Source organism: Planococcus citri, chromosome 5 (genome assembly GCF_950023065.1).
Source record: "Planococcus citri chromosome 5, ihPlaCitr1.1, whole genome shotgun sequence".
NCBI classification, from domain to species: Eukaryota; Metazoa; Arthropoda; class Insecta; order Hemiptera; family Pseudococcidae; genus Planococcus; species Planococcus citri.
In genome coordinates this window covers 33625666-33646985 of record NC_088681.1, presented here as the reverse complement: position 1 = coordinate 33646985, position 21320 = coordinate 33625666, and the positions used below count along the sequence as shown (strand labels likewise).

General features: G+C 32.8%; 1 protein-coding gene across 4 annotated transcripts in view; it reads left to right on the top strand.

Annotated features, from left to right (window-relative positions):
- Positions 1–21320, top strand: part of LOC135848191 (neuropeptide Y receptor type 2-like) — a 144331-nt gene that overhangs the window by 70089 nt on the left and 52922 nt on the right. For 3 of the 4 annotated variants that reach the window (XM_065368014.1, XM_065368015.1, XM_065368018.1), the window contains one exon: positions 17296–17914. In XM_065368014.1, coding sequence (XP_065224086.1) covers positions 17343–17914 — 572 coding nt within the window. In that variant the 5' untranslated portion in view covers positions 17296–17342. Of the gene's footprint in view, positions 1–3386; positions 3502–17295; positions 17915–21320 lie in introns of all 4 variants that reach the window. The other variant, XM_065368016.1, reaches the window with a different exon arrangement.

Genomic DNA, 21320 nt, shown 5'->3' with positions numbered 1-21320 from the left:
TTTATATTGTTTATTTTGTACACACTTGGAAAATAATCTTAGGTTATCGTTTATTTTGAACTTTATCGATCAACGAGTGTATAAGTAAGAAGAGCTGCAAAAGAAGAAAAAAACCACGTCGAGGTTTAACTTTTCGAATGAATCGTTATTCCCGAATGACTACATGGGTCATTTATTCGATGCAAAATTTGAATAAAAAATTTAACTCGAGATGTACTGCGTTCGTACGCGTAGTAGTAAAGTTCAACCGATGAAATCTCTTGGTACGTGTTGGCAAAGTTCTTAGCATATTATGGAATAAGACGAGAAGCTCTCTAACGTGTTATATCTATACTTGTATTTGCAAACTTCTCTTAGCGCGAGCTAATAATCAATTTTCAAAAGTTATACCATTCTGGAAGACGTGCTGAAATTCCTAGTCTGTGTGCTAAGTCCGGTGACAAATGTAGATAATGTTCAATTCGCTGAAATTTTCACGGTTGTGTAAATTTCACCAAACTTAATGAGGTCAGTGGCAAACCAGAAACTTTATATTTTAGTATGGTAAGCGATCCATAAACTATATTATTTTTTCGAGGAAAAGGAAGCTGAAAATTTGAATAAACGTTGTACGAAATATAAAAAAGTGAACGTGAAAGTATCTATGAAAAATTTTATCGTTGTCACAATGTAGATTTTTCAAGTGTTTTTGGAAAATTCATTTTCAACGATGGGGTATCGTATTTCAAGGAGATGTTACGAATGTGTTAAAAATTGACAGCGAGCAGACTAGAGACAGCCTTGATTTAAAAACTTCGTAGTGAAGGAATTGACGTTACGAGAGTCTGGTCGTCAAAAATCTTAATAAGGTTGCATCGCATCTTCTGTTGTAAAAAAATATTGCATTTATGTTTTTAGGTACTCACCTACTTACGTTTAATTGTTTCATAGGTAATGCTGATTTGAAGCTGTAAATTAAAATTGACAATGGCTTCAAAATAAGTAATGGACTAGTAGCTTGAAAATAATTTTTTTTAAATTCCATGTCAGAAGAATTGTATTTTTCTCATTTTTATGCGATTAAGTATGACGTTCATTTATCTACATAGATGTCCGAAATGGAAAAATTAAGTACCCACAAGTAAAAAGGGTCGAAATATAATCGCATTTTCCTGGAATGTTTTCTGAACGCTAAAAAATGCATCATCAACCAAAATTTCAGGGCTTAAATTTAATTTTTCAATTTTTCAAATGTTTTTGAAAATTTAATTGTAAGAGGGTAAAATGACTTAAAGCATGATAGATATAAGTACCTATAATGTTGTGTTGTTTCCTGGAAATATCCCTTAGAGTATTTCTTATAAAAATACTCACCAGAATATCACATGCAAGGCTAGGGCGTGAGTAGGAAAGGTTGCTTTTACACTCTTAACAGATGTTCACACACACCATAAATAACAACAAGATAGGTACACATGTAGAAATATATAATGAGTGTGATATTAACAACACTGTTACATGGGCTATACAATTACATCATAGTATGTATTAGTATAGGTTAACATGACACTTTCTTAAAACTAATTATACACTCTGGAGGTGTAGGGTGGCACTAAGGTATCCTTCAGCGAGGATTCCCAATAGTATTCTATGATACATTCTTACCTTGATGGCGATGAGTAGATCACTAATCCTTCTCACCTACTTGCCTCGAACCTAATCTCAGCACATCGATCCTTAATAATATCTAAACACTAAACTAGAAATAACTGAGGAATTAACATAAACACTTAACACTCGAGAGTAAAACTTATAACTAAATGACTATATTAACCGATTAGCAAATGAATAACCTACCCGTGTCGACTCCGACAAGTTACTGTCGTTTGTTCTGTACTCTCGTACCTCAGCTCATGCGGCTAGCAGACGAGAATACAACAGTGTTGCCCTAGTGCAACGCAGTGTTACCATGTGGGCGCGCCCTAAACATACCACGTACGGCATAGTAGTATATCACATAATTATTTTGACCTTTTTATGGCAGTTTTTCGAAACTGGAAATTCCAAAATCCACTAACGATCTGACAACTTGTAATAGCCACCAATAAATTTTGAAGTTTCAAAATCGTATAGGTATGTACAAACCAAAGTTTCAATTTTCTACTTCAAATTGAATAGATACCTACCTTAAAATGTGATTTTTTCATGAAAAATGAGCAAAACTGAAATGTTTAAAAATTCACAGAAAATCGAAAAATTAATTTTAGTAGGCAGGTACATTACCTGAAATGTTTACTGGTCCAACTGAAAGAGTCACTTCACAGTTCGAGGAAACCGGAGGGGTAGCGAATGCATATGGATAGCTGTTAATAGCCGATTCCCAATGTAAAAAAAAGATAGGCAAGTATGTATTTGAAATTCACTTTCAATTTTTTGGTACATATTTTCAAGAACATTGGTAAGAAGCTCAGGGATTGAATCGAAAAATCTTAAAATACATATTATTTCACCCATTTGCCTTTTCTTCAGCCAGTTTAAATCCTTTCAAAAGACTTTATAATTTACTTCAGTAGGTAGCTGAACATTTTTCTCATTGAAAGCCCCCCCCCCCAACACCATCAAGCAAAATTTTAGGTGTTAAATTTTTTATTTTCGGAAAATTTTTGAAAATTCAACTGATTTATTTTTCGTGAAAAAGGTCAAAATTTCATAAAGCTGCTGGTTTGGGTTTGGGTTTATGTTTCATTTTCGATATCTCGAATCAATTGGTGATGTAGTTTTAAGCACTCTTGGAGCTTTCTCCGGCAGATTTTTCAGATTGTCCCATTTTGTAAGTCGGAAAAAGGAGCAAACGAAATTCAGTATCTTTTCAACACTGAAAAATATCAAAATTTCCAAGGGCTCTGAAAAAGTTCAAAACCCTAGGTGAAAAAAAAAGCTGTGATCAAATTTCAATTCATCTTTTTATAGGCAATAGGCATACTTATTGATTCTATCAAATTTTGATTTCTCTGTAAAAATTTGGGCAGTTTCTAATTTTCAAAATTTTACCAGAAATTGAAAATTGAAATTCCAAAAATGGTCTGCGGTTTGGTATACTTTTTGAGACTTTTGGGAGAACAGTGTTATTTCAGCTATTACTCGATGTTCATTTTTTAGACTATAGGTATGTAAAAATGTGCTTTTGGGTCATTCATGATTGGGAGTTGACTTTATAGTGGATAGAAGACGTTTCGAGTGCGTAATTTATTGCAAAAATTGGCAATCTTGAAAGTTTTTTAAAATTTAGGATTTTCAATTTGTAAAAAAAATAGCTTTCAACCCTTTATACCTATAAGTACATATTTGCGATTTACCTGCTTAAATCGATTTGAAGTATCGAACTTATGACAGGATTAAATTTTCAGCTGCCGGAGTTGATTACAACATCTTCTGGGGCGATTTTAAATTGCTGGAGAAAAAACAAGTCTTGCTGGAGGCTTCAGATCGGCTCAAAAATGTCGGAGAAATCGATTCAAGCAGGTACTCGATTTTAGCATTCAAACTGATTTTTAGATTTTCATCTGTATTTATACTCCTTTTGTAAAAAATAATACCAATATATTTTGGAAATTCACCAAATTTCAAAAAATCAACTTCAGCAGCTTAAAATTCTGGTTCTGAGGTTTGAGTGACATGCTCTATGAGCCACATTTGAGCTCAAGCGGAATTGATGGATTGTAATGGTTCCCTGGTAAAGAATAAACTTTATTTTATGCGAATAGAGTAACGGCAAACTGGTTATGCAATTTAATCAACTTACGTATTCTATAATACCTATGTCAACTAAGTAAATTGCATATCCAGTTTGCCGCAAATTTACACTCGCAATAGTCGCAAAATTGAGAGTTTTCCACTGACAGCTATGAAACGATTTTTTTAAATGTACTTTTTATACCTAGTTAAGTACACTGTGTTGTTGGAAATTGCTTTTTGAAAATGCAATTGATTTTTCTTTGAATTTTTCAAACAGTTTTTCTGGGATGTCGATATATTATAAATCCAGGATTATTCACTATGGGACGATGAAAATGCAATTTAGCAAAGTAATTGAGGAAGAGTTGCTTATTCATTCGTGTAATTTCATTTGAAAGTATAAAATAAACAAAAAGTAAAAATATTTCTTGTAAAGTAAGTACAAATATTTTAAACTATTGCAACTGCATCATGTAAGTAAATAATAAATATTATTTTGAAAAAAGCGTACCTGAATTTTTGAAACTCGTTCACTTACTTATAAATAACCAAAGTAAATACATATCTGCGGTGTAGTATTTTATTTGGTTACAAAATTACATTTTGCTCCACTCAAAACTCCATTCGTCTTGACCTAAATAGAAATTTCTTTTCGTACTCTGAATATTTACATTATTACGTTTTACTTTTGTGAGACTAAAAAAAAAAAACGCATCCAACCTCGAATTAATTCTTAGGATATTTTCTCGATTTCAAAATTCTGAATTCCATTTGAAATGAATTAATTTACAAAAAATTGTTCATCTTTGTTTCAACGAAAAGTAACATTCGAGCTCAAATTCCTTCCATAGTAAAGAAAATTTTCAAAAGAATTTTATAATACGAGAATAAGAGATTTGGCAAAAGAAGTTATACAGATGTGGTGAGAGTCAGGTACATATAAAGATGAATTACTGCGAAACTAAGCATTTCTAAATGTGGAATGCTCATTCAAACTTCTCAATTATCAACAATCAACATGGTAGAAAGCTTTATAATTATTTATAGATGAATTTTATATATAAAAGTAGAACCAAAATACTTTCTACACGAGTGAAATTCTTTCATTTCCGAACAAATCGTTTCCATTTCATTAAGATTATTTCTTTCGAAACCTTGTTATTGGAGTTCTTGATTTTTTCTGTTAACACAAATAAATAATACCCACCTAAGTAGCTTTGCGTATTAGAAAATCATTCATATGTACCTACTTATCAAATGCAGGATACACTGAACTATGAAACTTAACAATAATTTCTTCCATTTTCATAGGTGACCTGAATTTGAGAAAAAGATAGGTAACTTAATGTTTTCAAGGTCAGTCGAATTTATAAGATGCATCATTAAAATAAACCTGACTGAATATTCTCATGCTTACCTATCTATATTCTAGCTTTAGTTCAAATTATAAATACCTACTTAAGACACATACGTATAGGTAGGTATATATTAACGAATATGTCATAAATGATATGCCTACGTAATTATAAATGATTATTACAACCACGCTGTAATTTTAAAGCAACCAAGATGAATATCCCGGATTCCACAATTTCGTGCTTAATAATCCTTAATTATATAAAATGAAAATATCACAAGAAAATCCCAGCCTAAATTATTCTTTTGGTAAATTGAAACGGACGAGTGTAAATCACTGTAGCTCTGTTGTCATCTCTGAGCAACGGCTTATTATGCAAAATCACGCTAGAATTACAAAAAGGATTCTTTTTTCCAACGTAAAAACACAGAGTTGATGCAAATATTAAACACCTACATCTCTGGATAAATTACTTACATCGTTATGAAAAATAATACGAGTATGTAGGTAATTTTGGAGAAGTAGGTACCTACTTATTTTTGTATAAAAAATATCAAATGGAGCCCATTTCTCGAATTTGGTCTTCATGGTTTAGGAGACCTTCAAAAAAAAAAGTCAAAATACCACCCCTCCCCCTTTCAAAATCCCATTCAATTTTTCATTCAAAAGACCACAATACTGAAAAATTATTTTCAAACACATCTTCCCTGTGACAAATGTACAATGAACGAGATGAATTGTACCACAATTTGGTTCAGTTCTCGAGTGAAACACAGTCCAGGGAAATTACCCGGCACGTTTACGATCCACACGTATAAATTTATTACCTTTTATCCTTCGGTAGCTCGTAAAAATGAAACACCATCTCGTTAGATATACCTTGGAATTCCATAACTGGAATTTTCTCATTTTACACAAAAAAATGCTATTTTTGCGCTGCTTTTTTTTTCTGACGCAAATATAATAATTAATATTCATCCGAGACACGCTCAAAATATCTATTTAGAATTCGGACCGAGGTCTTGTAAATCTCAGAAATTCGATGTTTGGCATTTTAATGAATTCTTTTTATGGCCAGAATATTTCCGCGTTCTTAAATCGTGTACTTTTTTTTACCCGCAAAAATAAGCGAATTGCTAATTTTTACTAGTTGTTTTAAAAAAATGAAAAGTTTAATGAGTTGTTTTAAAATAATATTAAAGCTCTTTTTCTCCTGCTTATATTAAATACTGGTGTCGTAAATGTTGAATTCAATAAGACACGTTTATGGCTGTTTCGTACCTTTATTATGTCTCAAGGACTATCAACTTGGTAATAGTAGCTGAGGCTCTTTTGAAAATTCGTTTAAGTAATATTAGGTATAGCATGAGAAATGTTTATTTTTGCAGGATTTGCATTTTTAATTTCATTAAAAATAGGTATAAATTTGCTTTTGCCTAAGACCAAAAAGTTCAATTCAAGTCATCATAGAAATCGCGAAATTTTTTTTGAGTATTATCGATCAATCCTTACTCAAGTATTACCAAAGAAAAGTGACAAGATTTCAGGAAAATTTGGCAAAACTTGTCAAAAATTTCATAAAGCACTGCAACAATTTTTTACTGAGACGGTTGAGAATGGTGATTTGGCTCTGAGGTGAGATCTGATCAGATCCGGACATTTCCAAGATCTAATTTGAACTCATCAATCCTGACCAAAGTTTCCATCAGATGAGATCTGTATTTCAAAAATCTGAGAGGTAAATTAAAAAATTGAGCGGGTAACTGTAAGAAAATCTGAGGGTTATAATTTTGGTGAAATTGCAATGCACCTTAATGTTTGTTTAAACACGTGTTTCAGTTGAATTGGTCAACTGAAAGAGGGATAGGGGGTTCCCAAAAACGGTGTGATTCATTTTCTGCAATAAAAATTTTAAAACCAAAAAATTGACAAATTTTATAGAATTCAGTTTGATGATAAGCTATCTACATTAATTTTTTTTTCATCGAGTACCTATTACGAGAACATAATTTGTTTTTGAAATTTTCTAGGCCTTGTACTTATACTCATGAGGAAAAAAACCGAACAAATATTTATTCGGTTAGAAAAGCGAAAAACATCTTGCATCTGACATGTTTTCGTTCGCGCGTTCGAATTTAGCGGAAAATTTAGCGCGCGTGACTTGGCTAGACTTCCTGGTGACTTCATTATCTTATCATTGACCTGGCGATAATTCGCTGAAAACTAGGGTGTTTTGTCAAACACAACGGAAAGCACAACTCGGAGGTATCAGCATCAAGTGTACCCACATCGATGAAAAATTAGGTTAAATCATGAAACTACAAAGGTATACTTTTATACGGTTCTGTTTCGTCGAGAAGCGGGGCGGGGGGAAGGATTTTTTTAATTAAACGATTCCGAAACTCGTGTTCAAAATGCCTTTCAGATTCGCAATTTTTACCCGCTTTTCCAAACGGCACGTTGAGAAGTTTTTTTGCCGACCGTTTTATTATCTTCTTTAGTGAGACAATCGAACGAATGCAATGTCGTATAAAAACGTCGAATGAAAATAAGCTCTGCTTGAATTACACTCTCGAAACAGTAAAATCGAAAGAGAATTGTCATAAAAGTAAAGCTCTCCGTCAAAATTTAGCTTGATTTTTTTTATTGAAATTCTCGCAGATTTATTTATTTATCGATCGAGAACCTTTGTTCGAGAAGATTTTTCAACTCGAGTTGATGATTCGAGTCGGAAATCCAGTCGTAGGCATTTTTTACATTACTAATGAAAAAGGGAAAATATTTAAGTTGACAGTTGACCAGTTTTAAAACTTTTCGACCCATTTGTGCGTGTGTGTGTGTGTGTTTTTTTAGAAACTTCTTGAAACTTTTTTATTGCTCAAAAAAATTTTCGAGGAAGGAATTTTCTGAAAACTAGGTAGAGTTGAGTTGATTACTTTTTTTTTTTTTTTTTTAAATCATCTGAACTATTTTACTTAATTATACAAATATAGGAGAATAGATAGGTACCTATCATTTTTAAATGTCACGAACGATCACCATTAAAATGTTTTATAACTAAGTTCAAGGCGAAATTGTACCCATTTTAAAGTTGAATTTTCGTTTCGTTTTCTAATGAAATTAATACTTGTGTGCCGTTCATTTTTATGTATATCTCTTAAAGTTTCATTCATCTTCAGTAATTTAGGTTACTCGACGAGCAATTTTCACCTAGAAACCTTAAAACTATACTGAATGTATTCGCCATTGGTATTGAAAAATTACACCGACCGTGGTTATCGTAAACGAAAATTTTGCAAATTACACATGAAATCATTCTGGCAAATGTCCATTTTATACGTAAATCTATTGGCCTCTTCCCAATGTACGATTAACCATTTTAATACAAATACTTCTAAGTAATTCTAATAATCGAAAAATTAATCATTAGATGAATGTTCAAAATTTCTACACACAAGCATAAGCACCTACCTATTTAGAAAATTTATTGATACCTACCTATCTATTTGGATATTCATATATGTACAAATAACGATGTATCTTGCATACAATTCTCATAAGTTGAATTCCCAGTCAAGTGAGTAGGTATCCGAGAATTTTTTCTTTTCTTGTTATGAAATAAATTTCCTGCTACACGTTTTTCCTCATTCATCCTTGTTAAGTTACATTCCATAAAAGTGTTATTTTCCACTTTGGCAGTTTTTTTCCCTCTACTGTCATCTCGTAGAAAGTAAAGCGGTTGTTCCATGTTTATTTTCTGGAGCATAAAAAGTATGACAATTCCGAAGCTACACATTCGTGTTTCGAGTTCTCATTTTGAGGTTTTCTATTTCGACTTTTTTTCTCTCTCTCTCTCTCTCTCTCTCTTTGGACAAGTAATTAATGTTGAAGAAAAAATAAGGATTAGGAAAGGACATTTTTATTTTTCTCGATTCTTTTCGTTTTGTTGTTTCTTTTCAAAGAAGGTTTTTTTTATAGCCTTGTTGCTTTGTTGATCTTTGCCTTTTATCCCTCGATATTTGAGAAATCAGATTAAACTAAAATGTCAACATGTACTGTTTTAAAGGTGAATTCGATATAACACGAAATAAGAAAGGTTATTAATTTTGGTTTATTTCGCCAGCAAATATTTGCCCAGTAATGGTTTTTTCCCCCATTTTGGATTCATATGTTTCAATTTATATGTACCATTGGTACTTAGGTACCTACGTGTTTTATTTATGCTGGGGAAGAATTTTAGTTTCTTCGCGTGTATTTTTTGTGTACCAGTACTTTGATGGGGATGAGACATTTTTTTACTACGCTAGGTTTTGTATTTTTGTGTACTTATTGTATAAGACATGATTACAAGCATTGATTGGTTAATTGATATTAATATAATTAGGCCCAAGTATTTTTCTGATATATGTAGCTTTTTTCCTGCGAAATTTGTTTTTTTCATTTCTCAAGTGTTTTCCCGCGATTTGTAAAGGACTCTAAAAATCGAATTTGGCTCGCATTTTTGTGGCACAAAAAATTCAGTTGGCCATTTATAGGAGTGGTTCTAAAATTTCAGAACAGGCATAAATTTTGGACTTTCACGGTTACATGACTGAAGGTGGGAGGGGAGTCATGATTTCCGAAACTTTTGAAAAAATGTCATTTTCTAGCCCAAAATTAGGTCATGATTTTTGGGGTTTTTGAAAAAGATGTCATACAATCGTAATCGTATCAAGATGAGCTAACATTTTACGAAAAATTTTAATATTTCGACAAAAACATTTTTCAAGTACGAGTTTTGAAAAGTTTTTAGCCAAAAATTAGGGTCATGATTTTCGAATCTTTTGAAAAAATACGTCATACGATCACACAAATGGGGTAAAATTTTACGAGAAATTCACTCATATTGACAAAATAATTTTTTGAAATATGTTGAGCTCAAAATTGGGGTCATGATTTTTAGGATTATTGAAAAAGATCTCATGCAATTCATCAAAATAAGCTAAAATGTTACGAAGAATTCAAATACTCGTATTTTGACGAAAATATTTTTCTGATTTTCAAGCAATTTTGAAGAATTTTTGAGTTCAAATGGGGGTCATGATTTTCGGAAATTTTGAAAAAATGGCAGTCATTCTGCCAAACTGGGTTAAAATTTTTCGAGAAATTCACACATTTTGACAAAAATATTTTTTGAAATTTTTGAACAATTTTAAGTTTAAAATTGGGGTCATGATTTCCGAGATTTTTGAAAAACCTATCAAAATGAAGAAAAATTTCTCGAAAAATTCAAATATTTCAAAGAAACCGTTTTAAAGCAATTTTGAAGAATTTTGAGCCTCAAAATTAAGTCATGGTTTTCGGATTTTTTCGAAAAAATGTCACGTGACTTAAAAAATTAAACTGTTGGTAATTTACAAACATTAAACAGATATTGAGCTGCAATTTTTCAAAAATTGTTTGGTACTTAGAAATTTTTGATTTTATTGCAAAATTTCAACTCATTGGATAGAAATGTCATGGTACCTTTTCAAAAATCCTGAAAATCATGATCCAATTTTGGCTTGAGATTCTTAAATTGCTTTAAAAACGTTTTCGTCGATGATCGAGAAAAAAATCAAAATTACTGATAAACTGAAACAGAAAAAATATTGCTTGGAGTAATTCGTATTTCAAGTGCAGAAAAACTGAGCGATTTTCTCATTTGGAGAAAACAGTTATAATGATGATAAGTACCTACCTAGGCACCAATTTTATAAAAATTTTGGGAAGTACATATGTTCAAATATTAAGTCCATTCGTATCTACCAATTTCAGTTATTTTTTATTCGACTAGGTATTCGATGAAATTTTAAATGACCAGTAGGTACTATAAAAGTCACATATCTGCGATTTACTTGAGTGTTGAAAGGAGAGGTGGTATTTTTCAGTTACAAAAAAAGCAGTGATAGAAACTATAGGTACCTACCTAGATCTTACATTGAAATAAAATTTTAAAAATTCAAGTTTTTTTTTCAAGTTTAAAAACTAAATCAAACAATAAGTACGTATTTTTCTACAGTATTATAGGTATAGGGTAGGTACAATGTGTAAACTGTAAATCCATCGTAAGTGTTGGTATCGATAATGTTCCATTTCATTCGCAATATGTATCTGCTTTTTCTCAGAAACAGATTACTATCTCACGAGCTAGATAAGATCCTGTATTTCGGTACTTTTTCATCTTTACTTTCTGTAACGAGCTCTTCTCCGGGGTTTTTTAGTCTTGATTTTTATTTTTTTCTCAAAAGCATTCTCTCTTGAATTTGGTGAAAAAAAATTTCTGTCCCTATTGATTCTTTTCTGAAATTCGTTAAAATGTGTTTTCTATAGCTGTAACACCATTAAAAATGTTTTTGAATCGAGGTAAGGTAGCTTGGAAAGGATCATGTTGCTTTCCAATTTCAAATAAAATACCTAACTAATTTGGATTTGATGAAGTTCCGTTTTAAATGGGGGCGGGGGGGGGGTCAACTTGAAGTTAAGCATACCTACCTAATCAAAAATAGTATTTTTTTTTTTTTTCTTGTATTGTACTTATTATGGAATAAGTAATTTTCATGGATAATTTTACTATGTTGAACGAGTTCTTATTTACAGCAGGACTATAAAATACGTACATAATGTAGGTAAGCTATAGGTACCTATAATGATCGTTAAACGATCAAATTAAGTACCTACCAATAAAAACTGAGAATATATGTAAGTACTTACCCACATTAGAAAAATAAGCAGGTATACAGCATACACCTGCGCTATCTACGATTAACTACGTCAAAATCCAATAACATCGAGATGCAAAATTAATTATACTCCGGCAGGTATCCGCGAAAAGACGTTGTTTTCACCGGCGTGATAATTTTTCACAGTGCGAATCCAATTTAAGAAGAAATACTTACAATTTACTCGCCTATATTGACTTAGCGAACTCTTCCATAGAAGTGAAAATGTGGTTAAAACTCGTGGAGTGTTTTTCGAGGGTGGAATGAAATCGAAGAATAGTTACCAAATGCGTAGGTACCTACCTGTGTATAGTGTGATGAGGTAAACATTTGGAATACTCTTATTAAAATTCCAGCCAAGGTATGGCAAACGTTAATTTTCTTTGAACATGCAAAATCCATCGTTTGGAAGTGGCTCTCTAATGAAAAGCAACTATTGCGTAAAAACTTAACCTTGTGAACACTTTTTACGGAAGAATTGCTTAATCTTAAGCTACGTGTACGTACCTACTACGCGTTTTCCGAGTATTTGATTATCGAAATAAATAATAAACTCGAAAACTCGATCGAGCTCGTACTGCGAATTTACCTACATCTTTAGAGTCTCAAGTACCTACCTCTTACGCGCACATTAATGTGGGTAGTCCCAAATAAAAATATTACAGACATCATTTTCAAGGCTGTCAAAAGCGTAAGTCGCAAAATGTTCTGTTTTTTTGTTTTTTTTTTTGTCTTCAATGAATGTTTCATTTTATATAATTAGTCTACAAGAATAATTATTTTTCTCGTCTCGTTATACCTACTTTGAAAAGTAATTATTTTCAACTTTCGTACGTATTATTCCTCCGTATCATTCAAATTTGGTAATATTTCATTACGAGTCGAGACAGCGCTATAAAATACTGATTAGGTATAATGGAAAGTCGAGACCTTTATTAGACATTTCATTAATCTAACACATTCAACAGATTTAATAAACAACGAAATGTTTTGTTTTATAAAAGTTTACGAGGTGTGAAAAAAGGTTCCGCTCTGTTTATGTAACATCTACCAATGTAACCTACTGATACCTCGAGATAATGCATAGAGTAGGTACCTATATATGTTTCAAAGGTCTTGTTGCGACGTGTCACGACATTATAAACGAGGAATGCCCTCGGTGCCAGAATATGTTTTTGGGGAATAAGATATTACGCTTAAAATGCTATTTCTATACTTGTTTTCCCAACAAAACTTGAAATTCATGATTTGAAGAGATGTGGATGACACGTCCTCTGAGTAAGAGAGAGTCGTGAAGGATGAATCTCTTAGGGTATTTTTTTCCTTAGCGTTTTTCTTATGATTTATTTGATGCGAAATAATTGTCGACTTTTGCAAAGGTCTCCCTACTACGATAGTTATCACCTGATGAATTTTTAGGTAGGTAAGACCTACCTACATTGTACGTATGAAAATGTATTTTTTGACCTACACCACTCACTGTTCAACAGATTAAAACCCGAGACGAGTTATATACCTACCTACCTATAAGTACCCAATAAATACAAGATAGGCGTTCTGCGCCCCAAGTAAACGCGCTTCTAGCCTACGTTTATGTACAATGTAATCATCAATACATAGTCTAACTCTGGCTAATGAATATAGAAACAGGATTAGCAGTATACACGAAACTGTCTAGTGCAAACAATTAATAAAATTCTAACGCCACGTAAAACAAACCGAGACCAATGCAAATTAGTCGTGCGAATTGTTTGTCTCCGGCGTCTTTGTGTACCGAAGTTAATACGGAAGTTTTAAAAGTCGCTTATCAAAAGCCCTTCAGATGGAAAATTTTGCTTATACGCCACCGGCCGGTTATTAATTTAGAATTTGTGATAGATGGAGGGCTGCGAGGTCTGTATTTTTCATCTGACGCGAACAGCTCAAACTGTGAAACGTAATTCTCTCTGCTTCTGCTCGGGTTCGTCATCTTATACCAATCGAAATTAGAGTAGATAAATATTCAGGTTCAATATGTATTCTGGCTTATTTTGGATTATGTCTCGAAATTGAAAGATTCCTCGCTGAAATTTTCGTCGCGACGAGGTCACTCGGTCGTTGTAATGTTGGAACTGAAATTTCTCTCTCTCTCCCTTTCGGGTTTATGAATAATTTTTACCTATTGAATTCTTTTTTTTCTCTCTAACGGAGATAATTAAGTACATAGGTAGTGCATCTGCATATTGTGTAGTGAGCTACCCTAGCACGTGGCAAGCTGTTAAATTAACGAGTTAATCAATACCTTCTAAATAAACAAATATTCGTTGCAGGGTCTCATCTTCTCTATACAGGAGAATGCATGCATCATAAATTTATCTAAATTACTCAATTTCCAGCTTATCTAATGATGTATTTCAGGGCTTTGTGGCAATTTTTGCAAAAATATAAAAATTTTGTCCAAAAATTTACTTACTTACTTATTTTTTTTCAATTTGTTTGTGCAATTTGGAAGATTGTTACTTTTGAGATATCACAAATAGAATGATATAGATTATATTCTAACCCTCAAAAAAACGATCTGTGAATCAAGTCCGGGAACCGAAATGTTTTTCGCAAAAAGTAGGCTTACAGTTACAGATGAGCTCTTGCCAAAGCAAGTTCCCCAGCATTGGACCTGCTTATTTTTGCTATTTCGGGTCTGTAAATCATCCATTTGAAGTGTGGAGACATCACATTTATGGGTAGTGTTGGTATTGTAGATAAAAAATATGCAATTTCCCCACACCCTCAGATGCTTATTTTAGGCAATCCCCAACCTCTTTCAAAATTTCAATTTTCCAATAAAAATTCATTAGAGTAAAATAATTTTACACTTTTGAATGACATTTTGTATAAGGTGCACTGGGGTAAGTCAGAATGGGGGTTTTCACAATTTCAGCTTTGACTATAGCTGTTACCTTACTCTCCCTATTGACAAAATTATGCATAAAAGCATGCATAACAATGCGTGATTTTGGACTGGTGTAAAAGCGTGCATTATCACGTTAAAAATGTGCATTTTTGCATGCTAAACAGAAGCAATCTAGCAACAAAGTACGAGTATTTTCTAAAATGCAAAAATGAGTAAAAATTTTTCAAGGTCCAAAATTGATAACATTTATGCAAAAATAACCGCCAATCTAACAAGCTGCAAGGTGGCCGAGTGAGTTAAGTAGCTGCTCAATGCAGTAACCAGGGATTGATCCCCACATGTGGCGGAAATTTTTTGATTTAGAAAAAAATGTTTTTGAATGCTATTCACTGGCTGAATAGCATGCGATTTTTTGAAAAAGTCCAAATTCACGCATGCGTGTGATATGCAAAACAGCATGCATTTCAGCATGTTGTACACACAATTTTTGTCAATAGGGCTCCTACAAATGAACCAATATGGATCAAATTTATTATGTAGGTTCCCATATGGGTTCTTTACCTATGGTCAGAGCTGTGGGTCCAAAACAATCACAAAACTGGAACCAATTAAATCTCAATTCAAATCCAATCCCAAAACCTATCCTGAAACCAAGATTGTTATTTTTCTTGATCCCAAACCCAAAACAATCCCAGAACTGAAACAAAATCATTGTGGTTTTGGGATTTAAATTTTTGTCAATTTTCCGTGATTTTATTTTGATAACTTGTCATTTTACATCATTTACCATCATTCATTCAGATTATAATACAGTAAAAGCTCGTTATAACACTCTTCAAGGGACTGAAAAAAAAATGTTATAAGCCAAAATGCGTTATAAGCAAAAGTCTCATTTTAACGCTGATGAGTGTAATACCAGAAATTCTCATTTTAAAGCAAAACGAGTGTAATAAAAGAAGTGGAAACGTGGACTTTATTTTGAATTTGAACAACTGTTCCAGTTGGAAATACATAAAAAATCTGATCTTTTACTTTGATTTTGAGGTCTGCTATAATAATATAAATGATTTTTTGGCAAAATTTTGCTATAAAGTTTTTTTTTGCTTTTTTAATAATCAAAACTCCGAAAATTGCAAAAAACTGTTGTTGCGGTCAAAATTTTGGGAAAGTGAGAGTTCATTACGCAGAAGTACGATTTTTTGCAAAAAATTCAAAAAATTGGGTTTTTGTTGTTGAAATTTAGGGGGGGGGGAATGTGATTTTCCCTGAATTTTAGAGCATTAAAACGAGATTTATAATCGCTCATGAGCATTTTGTCGCGATTAATTTTACATTGCTTTAAATGGGGTTTGTCTTAGGACTTGGAGGAAATCAGTGTTATATAACAAGCTTTTACTGTACTTATCTAAAAATTACTCGACTCATTATTAAACCAATTACACCATTGGATTTCCAATGTCAAAACGTTCCATTTTTTAGATTCCTTGCAGGGTCTAAAGTCAATGTGGGCTTTAAATTGGTTGAAATTGAAATCCTGAAGCCAAAACCAATTCATCCCAGAACTGAAACAGCTTTTAAATCCTGAAACCAAAATGAAAATTTAGAAGAACGATCCTAAAACAAATCCAATTTTGAAATGAAAAACAGAGAGTCATGGAGAAATTTGCTCATAGACAAGATCGTAGAGAATTTAATTCTCTTTCAGGTCACTGTCATCAGATTTTTACTAAGACGCACGGTTCATTCACTATAATATGTGAAAAACTATAAGACAGAAAGTCTGTATTTGAAAACAAATTCAAAACAACAACAAAATATGTATGATTGAACTACAGGCATGTAAAATGAAATAGGATAGCGAAAATTTTTATGCCGTGATGAAGTAGGGGTAGTACCCTCAAGTCACCTTGAGGTAGCACTTCAGCAGATATAAACGTCAAGCCGCTAGAAGCAAGTTTTCTGACTTACCCCAAATACTGACTTACCCCAAATACTGACTTACCCCGATACACGTTTACTAACTAGTAAAGGCTTGAAGAAATCATATCCAGTGAGTTTTGATTTTTTAAAGCCCCAGTCAAGGCTGCAGGAGCACTCCCACCCCTAATTTTGAAGTTGTGATAAATCATCGATATTGGTGTCACATTCATATGAAACGACCATGCTGATGACAAATATAAAGTCAGATTTGAGACTGCACCACTCATCGTCTAGAATGGGAGATACCTAATACATGGCCTATAAATGTGAAAGTGTAATCAAAATCTGCAGAAATAGTTAGTAGAGCCTTATTTAGTACATTCCATTCGGTCAAGCATGTTAAACTCGATTTTATGATAACTCATTACTCAAACCAATAATTCAAAAGGTTTTATGACATTGAAAAATCAACTATAAAGCAGCTGAATTCTTGGCTTTATCTGTGGTTTTAATCTCCCTCACTTCCCTCAGATTTTTTACTGTAGATTTCCAATCAGGAAACCTGCAAATATAACCTAATGAAGAATTTATCTAGGTATAATATACCTAATAGTAATGCACTCATTATAATCAATTTCTAATTTTCGTCCGTACTTGATTTGCAATTGTTTCAGACATGGAGGCATAATGGTATAACAATCGAAGATCGTATTACGCCAACATGATTACGACGACCAGACTGCATCGACACGAATCGAATCTCTTGCCACCTGCAGACACCGGGCAGATTGTATCAGCTGTGATGGGGTACTTGGAGAACACGACGATGTCGAAAGAGGAGTTAACTGCTGAATTTGACAAACCATCACCGCAGGATGTAAAATTATCGAAATTATTCAATTTCAGCCTGCCAGATGCTTTCGAAATAATTATGGAGCATAAACGAAAATTAGATCAAGTGTTTGTACAACCGGTGGAAATCTCGTTGATTGTGATATATGCCGGTTTAATGTCGTGGGGTATTATTGCAAATGTTTTATTGTGTTTTATCGTCGTGCGACAGTGTATGCGCAAAAATATGACCAACAATGGGCCATCGCCGCGAAATTTATATATAGTGAATTTAGCCATAGCCGATATGTTATTATGCATGATATGCATGCCATTTACCTTATTCTCGTTATTGAAAAGAAGATGGACGTTGGGTATATTGTTATGTAAAATGGTACCGATCGTTCAAGGCACCAATATTATGGTATCTTCTGGAACCATTACAGCTATTGCATTTGATAGGTGAGTAGCGAATCTGAGTACCCTTATATGTACTTATATACCAACTTATTGTTTATGATATTAATCTGCCGCTTTTATATACACGAGATATTCATAAATTAATACCTATCTATTTGCTTAAGGGGTAGGACAATTCCGCTCCCACTAGTCGTAGATTACCAATTGTGCTTGTTAAGTAAACCATATTAAACGGTGGACAAAATTGCTCACTAATTAGATAGGTACCTATCTAAATACCAACCAACCTATCTGTACAGTGTAGTATATAAATAAAGTAGCCAGTTACATTTAATTGAAATGTTTGCGTTCATTGCGCGGTAGAAATCTCATTTACTCGTGTGTAAACGATAAAGCGGCTTGTTCTCGTAAATTCAACTTAATACGATTTTATAGTATCTATACATTCGGAAAATGGGCGCGAAAACGCGTATTTTTTCACAGCAGAATAACTTTCAGCGCGAGTTTCCTTTTGTAATAAATTCATAAAAGATGAAAATTACGGCGGAACCTGTACGTGTGTATCTATCTAAGCAGAATATGCTTCATGAATAAATCGATATTCTTTTTCTTATAGATACCTACATGTACCAAATACCGACTTAAGTCTACGTAGGTACATATCTTCATCTTGCTCATCAATTATTGGCAATGAGTGTTTTTTTTAGGTACCTACTTTTCTCTTTTTCTTCTCTCTTTTTTTTTTGTTACTCCCCCATAAGTTATTACATAGTTGGTTTTTGGTTTCATATCTTCTACCTGGCCTTATCTAGAATGAGCTTTCCTTCTTCGAAATGTCGTAAGTTACAACAAGTTCTGAAAAGGGTGAGCATTTTCAAACAGTGTCGTATTTTGTGTAAGTCATTAACTTAGCTACAGTTTATATAGGTATATTTTCTTCTTAACGGTGAGAGTTTTATTTTGGAGGAAACTGACGGGAGGGTATAACTTTATACCTCGAGTGAAAAATTTTAATGGGAACGTTTGAACAACTCAGCATCGCGTATCTTTATGAAATTACCATAATTAAGTAGATAGCTATCAACTTTTTTACTTTGCGAGAAAAATAGCCCCGGGGATTTCTCGAAAAATTATTGTTTCCGAAATTTTTTTAAAAGAAAAACTTTGAAATAAGTAGGTAAGTATACTCGTATCGTATCTATTCAGCATTTTCAATTTTATTTTGGTAAACTTCATTTGAGGCTCGTTTTATGCTCCCTCATCATCTCTTCATCACTTGGTTGGAAGCACAAATGACTGATATAGGTATACTATCTGTTTTATTTTTCGGGGAAAAATTGTTAGCTTATTGATTTGAATTTGAATTCTAATGTTTATCAAAAATAGGCATGCCCAAATGAATATCTAGTATGTAAATACTTGAATGAACTTCAAAGTTTGGGGTCGTAAAGGTCAATAACTTTTGACAACTGATTCTGGAATCATTTTCGACAGAATTTAAGACACTAAATTGAAAATGTTTCGCATTTTAAGAATCAAAATTTTCTCAAAAAAGTTATATAAAATTCAAAAAAGCTCAATAAGACAGCTGCATCCTTGAAAGCATTCTATTTTGCAGGTTGTATTTTGACAAGGGAACCACTCGAAGTTCCCACCATTAATTTGAATGTTTATAACCAGAATGTTTAGAGAAAGCATGGACTAAAATCACCCCAACCGAAGCTGTCCAAATTGATTTTTGGTGAATTTTTGAAAAGCCAAAATTCTTTATTCTTGGAAATTTGAGCTCAATTAAAAAAAAAAAATACATTTATTCCGCAAAAATGATTAAGTATAATTAGTCCTGAAATTAATATCAACTCCCACAAACCATATTTTACAATTTCCGGCCATTTTGTAGCCTCTAACGCGATTTTCGATTTCTCCAAAATTTTTGAATTTCCCCAGAAGGAATGGAAATTAACTTTGGCAGCTAAAAATCAAATTGTGGCTTATTAAGATGAAGCTAGACCCCCGAATTTGAATTTCACCATTTCCATCCATTGTGGAGTCTTCTGCGCGATTTTTAATTTCTCCGAAATCTCTGAATTTGTTTAAAAAGCTTGGGAAACTTGACCAGCTAAAAATCAAATTGTGGCATATCGTTGGCTTTTTTAATGAGTTGAACCTACAATTGAACGTAATGATTTTTGAAATTCGAATTGGAAGAGTGTAGACAAAATACAGCTTTTTGGTAATAGAAATTTCAAAAATTTCCCCACGAATTTGAAAATTTTGATTTTTTGAATTTTTTTTATCGAGTAAGCTGGGCAAAAAATACACTTGAAGTGTCCTCTTAAAAATTGGTTAAGATATGAATAAGTAAACTTGTTTAGAAAATTCGAGAAAAATTCACAATTCGATTTCTAATTGTCCAAATTCATTTTCCTAGTGAGAGATCCAAAATTCAGTTTGAAGACTAATATTCATAATTTTTACTATGTACATAAATAGGTAGGTTGGTGTGCCTACCTACATACAAGATCCCAATAATATCGGGCATAGCTGATGAGCATTTTCGAGGGTTGGTAGTGCTGAGCCATATCCAAATAGGCCTACATCAATTCAATGCTGCCAACCCACCAAAATTTTCACCAGTAGTATGTCCAATATTATTTGAGACCTTGTATTTTTAAAAAACGCCACCTACGTACTAATCGTCAAAAATGATTAATAATTGTGGATTGTCAAAAATCAAATAGTTGAAAAATCAATTTTGAGAGTTGAAACTTTAATTAAGGGGATTTCAAAACTTTCTTTTTGAAAAACTTTTTCAAAAATTTGTTAAAAATTCCCAAACCGACCTCATCTGTTCAAATGGTTGAAGAGGTTTAGGACTTTGCTCCTTCAAATTAGCTTGGTTTCATTCGACTCGAGTGTTAGTTGCTGGGGAGTTTCTCTTTTAAGAAAGAATTACGATTAGTACCAAAAGTCACTATCTTTTTAGCATTCGAGCCATGAGATGTCACTACTACGTTTAGTTAAGAATATATTGTGTATATCATAGAAATAAGCCTCGATGAACATATACTGTATATCAAATAGAGCAGTTCAACAGTTTAATTCCACCCCCAGCATTGAAAAGAAAATGATCCTATGCGAGGATGTTCTGGGATATTCTACGTACGCATGACCGATCCACGTGTTTAAAATTTGACATAAAACTGGACCATAGACAAAATTGTAGCTCACAAGTGACATTTCGAGTAGGTAACTTTTTCATTAGAAAAAGCATAATGGAACCTTTCTTAAATGTAATTAAATAACTTATGCAAATGGCATTAGTAGGTATACCTATATGGCTCTTCGTCTAGGCATAACTTTATACACTATCTCCGTTGTTTTAACGAAACATACCTACTTACGCGTACACTTTCGCCATATTACGAAAGGTACCTACCTTACCTCT